We start from the raw sequence: 12,944 nt of genomic DNA on the forward strand, positions 1-12,944 counted from the left end.
AGAAGAAGGATGGGAGTATGCGACTCTGTGTGGATTACAGACAGCTGAACAAGGTTACAATAAAGAATAAGTACCCATTGCCGAGAATTGATGATCTCATGGATCAGTTACAAGGAGCTGGAGTTTTCTCCAAGATCGATTTGCGATCCGGTTATCACCAGATAAGGGTGAGGGATGAGGATATCCCTAAGACCGCCTTCAGGACTCGTTATGGTCATTACGAGTACACTGTAATGTCTTTTGGGTTGACGAATGCTCCTGCGGTATTCATGGATTACATGAATAGAGTTTTCCGTCCGTTTCTGGATAAATTCGTTGTTGTCTTCATTGATGACATACTAATTTACTCCAAGACTGAAGAAGAGCATGCGGAACACTTGAGGACCATGTTGCATATTCTAAAGAAGAAGAAACTCTATGCAAAACTGTCTAAGTGTGAGTTTTGGAAGAGTGAGGTGAAGTTTTTGGGCCATGTGGTGAGTAAGAAGGGAATAGCCGTAGATCCAACTAAGGTGGAGGCTGTGATGGATTGGAAGCAACCAACCACCGTAACAGAGATAAGGAGTTTTCTAGGTTTAGCTGGCTATTACCGAAGGTTTATCAAGGGCTTTTCACAGATAGCTTTGCCAATGACAAAGTTAACCCGCAAAGACACTCCGTTTTCCTGGACTCCTGAATGCGAGGAGAGCTTTCAGACATTGAAGAAAAAGTTGACTACTGCACCTGTGTTAGTGTTACCTGAGCCAAACGAGCCATTTGAGGTGTATTGTGATGCCTCATTGAAGGGTTTAGGGTGCGTGCTGATGCAGCATCGTAATGTGGTGGCGTATGCCTCACGACAGTTGAGACCTCATGAAGTTAGTTACCCTACGCACGATTTGGAACTCGCTGCGGTTGTGTTTTCCTTGAAGGTGTGGAGGCATTATCTCTATGAGGTTAAGTTCCAAGTTTTCTCTGATCATAAGAGCTTGAAGTACCTCTTTGATCAGAAAGAGCTTAATATGAGACAGAGAAGGTGGATAGAATTGTTGAAGGACTACGACTTTGAGTTGCATTCCCATCCGGGAAAGGCGAATGTAGTGGCAGATGCGTTAAGTCGGAAGTCGTTATATGCGGCTTGGATGATGCTTCAAGAGGAGAAGTTGCTCAAGGGATTCGAGAGTCTGAAAATTGGTGCTCGAGAAGTATCCGGAACTTTGTGTTTGAGCCGATTAGAGATCTCAAGTGATTTTAAGTCCGAACTCCTAAAGGCTCATCAAAATGATGAAGCGTTATGGAAGGTATTACCGGCTATTGAGCAAGGAAAACGGTGGAGAGTGTCGGAAGAAAAAGATGGGTTATGGAGATTCAAGGGTAGGATCATTGTGCCGGATGTTGGCACTTTGAGGCAAGATATTTTAAAGGAGGTACACAAAAGCGGATTCTCCATTCACCCGGGAAGTACTAAGATGTACCATGATTTAAAGGCAATGTTCTGGTGGCCGGGTATGAAGAATGATGTGGCGGAATATGTTTCAAAGTGCTTAACTTGTCAAAAGGTAAAGATTGAACATCAAAGACCTTCCGGGATGTTGCAACCTTTAGAGATTCCACAATGGAAGTGGGAAAGTATTGCAATGGACTTTGTGTCGGGATTGCCAAGGACTAGGGCTGGTTTTGATGCTATTTGGGTGATTGTGGACCGACTGACGAAGTCAGCTCACTTTTTGCCCATTTGGATGACTTACACCCTTGAGGAGCTAGCACGGTTATACATAAAGGAGATTGTGAGACTTCATGGTGTACCTGCTACTATAATCTCTGATAGAGATCCTCGTTTCACTTCAAGGTTTTGGGGTGCATTTCAGAAAGCTTTTGGAACCCGATTAAGCTTGAGCACGGCTTACCATCCTCAAACAGATGGTCAATCTGAGAGGACAATCCAAACATTAGAGGATATGTTGAGAGCTTGTGTTTTGGACCAACCGGCGAGTTGGGATCGGTATATGCCATTAGTGGAGTTTGCATACAATAATAGTTATCATGCGAGCATCGGAATGGCTCCGTATGAGGCCTTGTATGGGAGGAAATGTCAATCTCCGCTATGTTGGTATGAAACTGGAGAGAAAAGCTTGTTGGGGCCGGAAATGATAGCTGAGACTACTGAACAAGTCAAGAAAATCCGTGATAGGATGCTTACGGCGCAGAGTCGTCAAAAGAGTTACGCCGATCAGAGGCGAAAGCCCTTAGAATTTGAGGAAGGAGATCATGTTTTCCTTAAGGTTACTCCGACCACGGGAGTAGGTAGGGCGATTAAGACAAAGAAGTTGAATTCTCGATACATTGGTCCATTTCAAATCCTGGAGAGGATTGGACCGGTGGCGTATCGGATGGCTCTACCACCTCATCTTTCGAACCTGCACGACGTGTTTCACGTGTCGCAGCTTCGGAAGTACACCCCTGATGCTAGCCATGTGTTAGAACCTGAGTCGGTTCAGTTAAGGGAAGATTTGACGCTTCCAGTGGCTCCAATCAGAATCGATGATACTAGTATCAAACGGTTGCGTGGAAAAGAGGTTTCATTAGTCAAAGTGGCTTGGAGTCGAGGCGGTGTTGAGGAACACACTTGGGAACTTGAGTCGGAGATGCGAAAGGACTATCCGCATTTATTCTCAGGTAATTGCATTTGAATTTTGTGGGCAAAATTCCCAATTAGGTAGGTAGAATGTAAAACCCGGTTAATTAACGGCTAATTAACCCATAAATGAGAATTTATTCTAGAAAGCCCAAAATGTGATTTTTGTGGCTAAATGTGATAGAGGAGATTGAGACGAGAATTTTGGTACCAATTTTATAGAATTCGGACCAAGATTGGACCGAACGGGCCAAACCGGGCCAATTGGACCCAAAGTGGGCCCTTGGTCCAACATAACTTAACCAAAACCCTAGTTTTCAGCACTCTCTCTCCTCATTTGTTACACACACAAGCTGAAATTAGAGAGAAAGGGAGGAAGAATACTCTCTCAAGTTCTCTCCCTTGGTTGATCTTCAAACCACCATAACTTTTGATCTAGAGCTCCGATTGCCGCCCCGTTTGCGGCCACGCGTTCACCGCGGAGAGCTCTACAAAACCCATACAATCAATCTTGAGGTAAGCCACAAGTTTCTGTTCGAAATCCCAGCCCTTATTTTCGAGTTTCATGGGTGAAATGTTGAGATTTTGGGTTCTTTGATGTTATAGGACCCAACTCTCTTGAAGGAGAAGGTTAATCTTGTCTCCTTGGACCTTGGGTGTGGTAAGATTCTCAACCCTAGTGTGATTTGTGATTTTATGATGTTTGGGTTTTGAGATGTTGTGTACGGGTATGATGGTTGTGGCTTAGGTTGTGTATGTGTGGATATTGGAGCTTGATTGGTGATTTTGAAAAGCTTGGAAAGGGTTTGGTGGTGAAAAATCTGTTCTTGGAGGTGTTGAGGCCTTGAGAGCTTGTGGATAAGTGATTTGGAAGTGCTCCGGTGGAGCTTGGGAAAGTCGGCTAAGGTATGGTTTCGGTTTCCCGTAACTAATATGTAATGTGGTAGGAAATACTTAGGCTAGAGGCCCTAAGATAGGCATTGAATGCTGGTTGATGTTGTTGAATGATTGAGATATATGATGTGGTCATATATGTGATGATGATTATTGATGCCTTGGTGGTATGATGTATGAGAAATATGCATGTTGTGATATATGCTTGATGATTGGTTATGGTTGAATTGTGGGTTGAACCATGTTTATGGTGAGTATGATATTGATTGTGTACAATGATGATTTAGAGGAATTGGTGTTGTTGATAATTGGCATGAGAAAGAGTGTATGATATGTCAATATGTTTGAGTTTGAGCCACTTGGGTGAAGTGGGTTAAAATGATGAGATAGTGATTTTGTAATATGTGGTAAAGTCTCAATGTGTGAGTTGAGGAGGCTTGATGTTGAAATTGATGTATTTTGATTGATTTCAAAGAAAAGGGATGAAAATGGCATGTTTTGATTGATTTTGAAAAGAGTTGGAAATGGCTTGTTTGAAAATGGCACTTTGTGGTTTTTATGAAAAATATGATTTTTGGGCATACTTTGGTGGGACATAACTTGGACTACGGATCTCTGTTTTGTGCCAAATCTGTTTAGAAATGAAATTGGATCCGGGATGTCCATGCCGTTTGAAGAACGGGTGAAAAACGATTTAAAATGAGAAAGTTATGTCCGTTGGAAGATTGGGGTTTAAATTGGTGAATTCTGCAGCTTTTAACTTAGAAAATTTTTAGCAGAATGACCCCTTGCGCGTGGGCGCACTTGGCGCGTGCGCGCCGTTCTTCCCGAAAATGCCATCCACGCGTGAGCGTGATGTGCGCGGGCGCGCCGATTGTGCTGCACCCAATGCCCAGCCATTTTCCAGAGAGTCATGCCAGAACTGTGCCAGTGTTGTGCCTGGGGCACGAGAACGCCCACACGTACGCGTGGTTGACGCGTATGCGTCGATTGGCAAAATGTTTAATTCACGCGTTAGCGTGCATGACGCTTGCGCGTCGATGAAGTTTTGAGGCCATTCACGCGTGCGCGTGGAGTGCGCGTACGCGTGGACCTGTTTTCATCCCAAAGTTGATTTTTGAGTTTTAAAAGCCAAATTTCATACTTCTAAGCCTCCGATCTCACCACTTATATCTTAAATCATTATGATATGCCTAGCTATGAGAGAAGGAGCTAGTGGATGTGGTAACTTGCGAGTGAAGCAAGGGAAAATGAATAATCAATGAGGATCATTGAGGATTAAGTGAGATGTGGAGGATGGTGGTGGAAGTGCTTGTTATGCCATTGGCCGAAGGGCTATAATTGTTTATGAATTGGCTGGTTCTGGATTGAACCGTGAGCCGGAATAGCTGTGATGCTATGAATATTAGCTGGTTTTGGATTGAACCGTGAGCCGGAATAGCTGTGATGCTATGAATATTAGCTGGTTCTGGATTGAACCGTGAGCCGGAATGGCTGATATGGATGTTGATCCATGGATGAGAATTCATGCATGTTTATGCTGAATTATTGATAATTGTGATTTGCACTTCCACTATCTGAGATACGAGTTTCCCTGGGTAGTAGCAGTGGCTAGCCACCACGTGCTCCAGGTTGAGACTTGATACTCTGTTGACCCTATGTCATAAGTGTGGCCGGGCACTGTGAAAGACCCGGATGAGCTCGCCCCCGTAAATATTCACCAGTGAGGGTGATGGATATAGATCATGATTATGATCAAGTTTATGACGAGTATAACTCGAGTTGGGGATGCGTGACAGAGGGACAGTCCAATGGTTAGCGACCAGGACTTGTCGGGTTGGCTCTATAATCGACAAGATGATATCATCAGCCACTAGGGACAGGCATTCATCATATGCATACTATGTGAATTGTTTGAGATTGCCTATTTGACTGCATATTACTTGCTAATTGTCTAAATGCCTTAACTGATCCTATTTGTATATTCTTTGCTTGATATAACTGTGTTTGCTATTTTATACTCCTGCTGGTGGTTGGGAGGTCTGAAGGAATTGGAAAGGGAAGCGTTAGTTAGACTGAAGAATCCTTAGTCAGATGCCCTTTATGGTTTAGCTTGTTTATAAGCTTTGATATTATCTGGAGGAAGTTCTAGGATTGCCTTCAGCTTTCCGCTATTATTATGTATTATATATGTGGAAGCTGTTACCATGCTGGGGACCTCTGGTTCTCACCCATGCGGATTTTGTGGTTTTCAGATGCAGGACGTGAGGTTTCTCGCTGAGGCATGCTGGAGACTTCTAGATTTGCGAAGATCCTTTGTTCTCGGGGCTATGTTTTGGTTTATATGTTTTGCTTAGATACTTTTATCTCCATTAAATAATACAAACTGTGATGACTCCTCTTATGGGAGATTTTGGAGAATAGGTTTTATGTATTTGTGTCCCTTTGGGTTTCCTTGGGGTTTTCCTTATTATATCATATGTATATAATGTTATGCTTGGACCGGTTATCTTCGCAGCCGGATCTTGAGTCTTGATATTCCTGTTTTTGACACTCCTTTGTATATATATAATCTCGCGTTGGTTATCCTTGTTCGTCACGTTATCGATCGGAGTGTTGCGCTTTTGAGTTGCGTTTTTGTTTACCCCTTTTTCTACAAAGGCTCCTAGTTATAATCAATCATTCATACTACTATACGTACTAAATTTTTATTTTAGAGGTCGTAATACCTTGCCATCTCTGAATTATGACTTAAGCATAAGACTCTGTATGGTAGGGTGTTACATAATTAATCTACTGATTCAATTTCAAGGATTACTTTCGTTCTTAATTTTATGAATCTAGGTGGAACGAGAGTTGACCCTTATTCTAGATGAGTTCTTATGATCCTCGAGAGGTCTCTCACATGAACAACAGCTTGAAAGTAAATTCCTCCTAAATTGCTAATTACTTGAACTAATCTGGATACGTGACATATAATCCATTTAGCTTTGGGGAATTAGGGTATTTGTGGCCATAACTAGCTTTGCACTTAACCCTCTAATCGAAATCAAGTGACCAAGAGATTGGCGGTTGATGAAGGTTAGAGGAGACTAAATCACTAAGAGATTAGGGTTTAGTAATTACAGTTTGCCATGAAATGAATCTTGCATGATTAAAATAGTTGATAAGAAACCTTAATCTGGAAAAGTAAACATCTCTGATACCTTAACTATTTCTCTCATTTATCTCCACACCAAACTCACTATTTGCTTTCTTTACTCTTGTTTTATTGTTTAGTGCTTTTGAAAACCCACACAATCAACTTTTCTGTTCGCCTAACTAAGCCAATCAGTTGACCGTTGTTGCTTAGTTCCTCGGTCCTCGTGGGATCGACCCTCACTCACCCGAGGTATTACTTGGATGACCCAATGCACATTCCGGTTCAGTTGTGGACATTCTAAAATCTGCACCAAGTTTTTGGCTCCGTTGTTGGGGACTGACGGTGATTGACAACTACCAGTTGTCTAATTGTTTAGATTAGGTATTTTTCTTAGTTTTGTTAGTTTATTTTTCTTTTAATTTTTGAATTAGGTTTGATTTGTTTTTCCTTAATTTCTGAAATTAAGTTTGGTGTCTCTTTATTTGTTTGTCTTCTATTTTTCTTTTAATTTTTTTCTCTTTTTTATTTGTCGAAAACACTAGCTGATTTCCTTTATCCAATTTTCAAACCTTTATTAATTTATTTTCCTATTTATTTTTGAATTTTTTAACTATATTTCTTATGTTAATTAATTTTATTCTTTTTTTAAATTTTCAAAAATATTAGTGTTTCTCTTAGTTTAATTTTCGAATTGATAGTTTAATTTTTCCTAAATATTTTTTGAAATTTTTTTTGAATTACTACTTGTGTTATTTATTTTATTTCTTTTACACAGGATACCTCACTAGGAATTCTCTACACTCTAACATAAAGATTCCCACTTTTTCCAGTTTTGTTTTTGTGTGAGCAAGAACAGGAAGAAGTTCACTATGGATTCAAATGGGAATGAGCAACCTAGAAGGACCCTAGGCTCATACACTGCTCCCTCTCCTAATTTCTATGGTAAAAGTATTGTTGTGCCTCCCATTGGAGCAAACAATTTTAAGCTAAAGCCACAGCTGATCACTTTGGTACAACAAAATTGTCAATTTCATGGACTCCCACAAGAAGATCCAAACTTGTTCATCTCCACTTCCTGCAGATCTGTGACATTGTGAAGACGAATGGAGTGAATCCTAAAGTTTATAAGCTAATGCCCTTCCCATTTGCTGTGAGGGATAGAGCAAAGCAGTGTCTTCATAATCTGCCCAAGAAGAGCTTGGACACTTGGGATAAGGTAGTTAACAAGTTTCTGAATAAGTTCTTCCCTCCTCAGAGGCTGACTAAGCTAAGGACAGATGTTCAGACCTTTATGCAGGGAGATAATGGGTCCCTCTATGAAGCTTGGGAGAGGTATAAGTTGATGCTTAGGAAGTGTTCTCCTGACATGTTCTCGGATTGGATCAGGGTGCATATTTTCTATGAAGGACTCTCTAACATGGCCAAAATGTCTCTAGACAACTCTGCATGTAGTTCTTTGCACATGAAGAAAATGCCTGAAAAGGCCAATGAGCTAATTGAGATGGTTGCTAATACTCAGTACTTATACTCTTCTAAGAGGACTTCATGGAAGAAAAGAGGCACGGAGGTGGACACTGTAGATGCAATTAAGCTCTTATCCCAACAATTGAGCCTCATCATGCAGAAATTGAGTGGCATGCCACTGATAAACCACTATTTTGTGGTTTATCTTGTACTAAATTGAGTAGATTTTATCAATTCTTCACACACTTATTCATACAAAATGCATGGTTTTACAAATCTTCCTAATTTTGTTCCATGATTGAAAACTTGTTTCCTAAGCCTTTAAATTCTTAATTTTTAATTATTCTTTATTACCATTCGATGCCATGATGTATTTGTCAAGTGTTTTCAGGTTTACAGGGCATGAATGGCTTAAAGGATGAAGAAGATGCATCTCAAAATGGAAGGAACATAAGAAACTAAAGAGATCGGAAGCAAGCAGCGACGCACACGCATGGCTGATGCATGCGTGCGCATTTCACAGCGACGCGTACGCGTGACAAGCGCAAATGACCAGCGACGGGTACGCGTGACCGACGCGTACGCGTGACAGAGCGTCACGTGCCGCATTATCAGGACTCGCAGGGGGCGATTTCTGGGCTGATTTGGACCCAGTTTTAAGCCTAAAAACACAAACTAGAGGCAGGGTGTAGCTGAGACTAAGGACACTTCACTTTATTTTGAATTTTAGTTTTTTTTTTTAGTTTTTGGGGAGTTCTAGAGAGAAAGAAACACTACGTCTCCTAGGGTTCTTAGTAATTTTTAGGTTTGCTTTTGGATTGGATTTGGAGAGAGTTGCTACTACCTTCGATTGAAGTTTTCATCATTATAGTTTGCCTTTCTATCACTCTACTCATTTGTTTTCCATTTAGTTATTGGTACTCATGTTTGTATTTTGTCAGTTTTGAATTTATTAATGCAAAGAACTATTTTTATATTTAATTCCATTACTTGTTGAATTTCTTTTAATAATTATCAGTACCAATTTTAATTTTATTCATTTAATTTTAATTACCATTCTCCTATCTACTCCCTTGACATGTCTGTGAAAATGGCATTCATGTTAATGGAGTAGAGCTCCCAACTTGGCTTTGGAGTTGATTAATAGGAAACCTTTGAATTGGAATACTCAAGTATTAATCTATAATTGGGAATTGCTGGCAAACTCAATTTTCACTAACTCTAATCCCTCCCTGGGAGTGATTGGGACTTGTGAATCAGAATTAGTATTACTTACTTGACCTTCCCTTATTAGCTAAGGGATAAATAAGTGGAAGCAACAACCTTTTACTATTATACTTGGAAAAATGACAAGGATAGAAATTCCAATTAACCTTCTCCTAGCCAAGGCCTTTTATTTCAAATATATAAAACCTTTTGTCATTTTTATTACCTTACGTTCGCACCATTTATTTTTCCATTCTCCACTTCAAAAAAATTATTCAAAAAATTCCTAACCAATTAACTGCACCTTGTGTCAACTCTTTGGGAAATGACCTGGGAACTCTACTCCCAGTTATTTAATTTTAATTGTCACACACTTTTAAATTGATATTGGGATTTTCATCGGTTAAGACTGTACTTGCAACGTTGCTTTTATTAAAATTTCTTAACCGGCATTTTTCCACCCATCAATTTTTGGCGCCGTTGCCGCGGAGTTGCAACAGTGTTCTAATTTATTAGTTGGTGTAAATATTTTTATATTTACATAATTGTATTTTTTTATTTTATTTTATTTGTCTGCTTTCTGTTTATTAGTAGTTTTTATTATTTAATTTTCTCGATATATTTTATTACCATGAGCTATATGTTTCTTACATTGAATGACGCGTTCGTTACTGGATCCAAGCTTAGCCGCATTTGATCCTTAGATTGAAAAAACTATTTCACGTATTAGGTGAGCTCAGTGTCAGTTAGCCTCTAAGGGTGCTAAAGGGGTTTCTACCAATTCACTAGTCTTATCTGAGGTGGAATCTGAAGCGCCATCTTAGGAAGAAACTAGTTCCTCACCTATTAATTCTATTGACGCCTCTTCTGTTGATTTAAGTGCAGATACTATGGTAGAGCCTAGACGGATCACTCTCAAGAAAGCGGGAGCTCTAGATTTTACACTGCAACCATATCGAGTGCGTCATCCAAATTTGACTACAGATTTTGAACTGAAGACTGCACTGATCAATCTGCTGCCTAAGTTCCATGGCTTACCTACTCAAGAGCCTATCAAGCACCTTAGGGATTTTCAGACAGCTTGCTCAACTACTAGGCGGCATGGCGCTAATGAGACTGCTGTCTGGCTATATGCATTCCCATTTTATCTGGAGGAAAAGGCTAAGGAATGGTTCTACACTCAACTGGAAGCTGTTGTTACTAATTGGGACTCGCTCAGAAGGGAGTTCCTGGACAAGTTCTTTCCAGCAGAAGTTACATATAGATTGAGGAAGGAGATTTCTTGTGTCATTCATGGAGAATCAGAGACCCTTTACGAGTACTGGGAATGCTTCAGGAATCTCCTAGGCTCATGTCCCCACCACAAGATTGACCAGTTGGTGTTTATTAGCTATTTCTACCAAGGCATGAAGCCTCAAGAGAAGACCCTATTAGATGCTGTGAGTAATGGCTCTCTGACGAAGTACAAGACGGCGACAGAAGCATGACAACTGATCACCGATCAAGCTGAATCTACCTGCAATGTAAGGCAAAGGACTAATCATCCCAAGGCTATTGCAAAGGTTTCTTCTAGTAGTGAGACCGTTGTTCTCACCAAGACTCTGGGAGAGATGAACAATATACTCAAGCAGCTCCAGCTAAATCAACAACAACCTCCTCCTCCTCCACAGCAGCAACGTCAATAGTTAGTCCCTCAGAGGGTTTGTGGATTTTGTGCTTGTTACTCTCACTACACTGATGATTGTCCACAACTCCAAGAAGACAACACCTTGGCGGCCACCAATGCCTATTACAACCGTTAGAATCAAGGGAACTATCAACAAGACGGTAATTATAATCAAGGTGGTAACTACAATCAATGTTGGCAAGATAATTCCAACCAAGGATGGAGAGATAATTCTAACCCAAGATGGAGGGACAATTACAACTAAGGAGGCAGAGACAACGGTGGAAATCAAAGGTGGAATAACAACAACTATCAATAGAACTGATATCAACAAAATTGTCCATACCGAGCACCACACCAAAGGCAAGCCCATGTACCTCAATTCAACCAACAACAAGCCCCTCAAATTACCTACCCTCCTTCTTCCTCCAACCAAGATGAAACACTCCGTTCTATCCTTCAAGGACAAAAAGAGCTTCAAAATTCACTTACTTCTAGTCTTACCGGTCTTACTTCCACTCTACAAGATCTTATATCCCGAATGAAACCACCATCTACCTCCAATAATCAACCTTCAAGCTCTAGTGCACTTCCCTCTCAACCTTTACCCAACCCCAAGGGTAGAATCAATGCCATCACTTTGAGGTCTGGAACTATATTGCAAGAGAGGAGTCCCGAGGATCCAAGCTCAAGAGAAGATATTCAAGTTGAAGACATTGTTGAGGTAGAAGATGTTGAAGAAGGGGACGAGGTACAAGATGCAGTTGAAGAAGAAATTGCTCAACTAAGGAATGGAGTACCTAAGGAAGACGATGCTGTGAGAGAAGCCATTCCCATTCCTTTTTCACACCTTGCTAAGAGGACTAAGAAGCAAGTGGAGCTAGATCCCAAGATGGTGAGATCTTCAAAAAGTTTGAGGTAACTATTTCCCTTTTTGATACTATTTGACAAGTGCCTAAATATGTTAAGTTTCTAAAAGATTTATACAGAATAAGGATAAGATACATGATTTAGAAACTATTCCTTTCGGTAGCTCAATTTCTGCTCTTATGGGTGCTATACCGGAGAAATGTGGTGATCCCGGTCTATGCATGGTTACCTGTACTATAGGGGGTGTTCAATTGTTGACTGTATATGTGATTTAGGTGTATGTGTTAGTATTATGCCATTATCTGTATATGATGCTCTGAGGCTCCCACCCTTGAAAGGTCGGCAGCACATTTTGTTTTGGCAGATAAGAACATAATCTTGGTGGTTGGCATTACGGAAGACGTCCTGGAAAGGCTGACATTTCCTATTGATTTCTACATCCTAGAGATGCCCCCTAGTGACTCAGAAAGACCTTCATCCATCCTGCTTGGAAAGCCATTTTCGAAGACTTCGCGGTTTAAATTGGATGCCTTCTCAGGTACCTATTCTTTTGATATTGATGGAAGAGCAGTGAGCTTCAACCTTGAAGAGGCTATGAAGCACCAACCGGAAGACCACTCCATCTTGCAGTGTGATATTATTGATGAGACTGTGGCTGAAGTTCACCAAGAGGCAGTAGAAGCGAAGAACATGGAGCAAGGTGCAAGTGTGGGAAAGTCCTCTAAGTATGTTGAAGACACCTTGCTACCTCTAATGGTTCTGGATGATCAAGTGCCAAGCCATGAGTAGAAAATGGAGTTGAAGCCCCTTCCACCTCACCTCAAGTATGCCTATCTTGAGGATAATCTGAAGCTCCCGGTCATAATTGAAAAAGAACTTACTTCCCAACAAGAGGAGCGTTTGCTTAGTGTGCTTAGAAGACATAAGAAAGCTATTAGGTGGAGTTTGGCGGACATAGTAGGTATAAGCCCTCAAGTCTGTGAACATCGGATTTTTCTAGAGGAGGGAGCAAGGCCTATCCGTCAATCTCAAAGGCGGTTGAACCCCACCATTTTGGAAGTTGTCAAGAAGGAAGTGACCTGATTGCT

At 40.8% G+C, this 12,944-nt stretch overlaps 1 protein-coding gene across 1 annotated transcript; it reads left to right on the forward strand.

Moving 5' to 3' along the window:
- Positions 1 to 7,782: 7,782 nt before the first annotated feature.
- On the forward strand, positions 7,783 to 12,645 carry LOC140184160 (uncharacterized). The gene is made up of 7 exons (XM_072234456.1): positions 7,783 to 8,284; positions 10,206 to 10,279; positions 10,475 to 10,638; positions 10,849 to 10,997; positions 11,652 to 11,881; positions 11,976 to 12,116; positions 12,178 to 12,645. Exons 1-7 carry the CDS (start codon positions 7,783 to 7,785, stop codon positions 12,643 to 12,645), a joined length of 1,728 nt encoding a protein of 575 aa, XP_072090557.1.
- The last annotated feature ends 299 nt before the right edge of the window (positions 12,646 to 12,944 follow it).

The sequence above is a fragment of the Arachis hypogaea genome, chromosome 4, assembly GCF_003086295.3.
Source record: "Arachis hypogaea cultivar Tifrunner chromosome 4, arahy.Tifrunner.gnm2.J5K5, whole genome shotgun sequence".
Classification (NCBI taxonomy): Eukaryota; Viridiplantae; Streptophyta; class Magnoliopsida; order Fabales; family Fabaceae; genus Arachis; species Arachis hypogaea.

Coding starts and splice junctions, on each gene's coding strand:
- LOC140184160 (XM_072234456.1), top strand. CDS start 7,783: ATGCCCTTCCCATTTGCTGTGAGGGATAGAGCAAAGCAGTGTCTTCAT. Junction 8,285..10,205: donor CATCATGCAGAAATTGAGTG/GCATGCCACTGA, acceptor ATTTAAGTGCAG/ATACTATGGTAGAGCCTAGA. Junction 12,117..12,177: donor GGGGTGTTCAATTGTTGACT/GTATATGTGATT, acceptor TGATGCTCTGAG/GCTCCCACCCTTGAAAGGTC.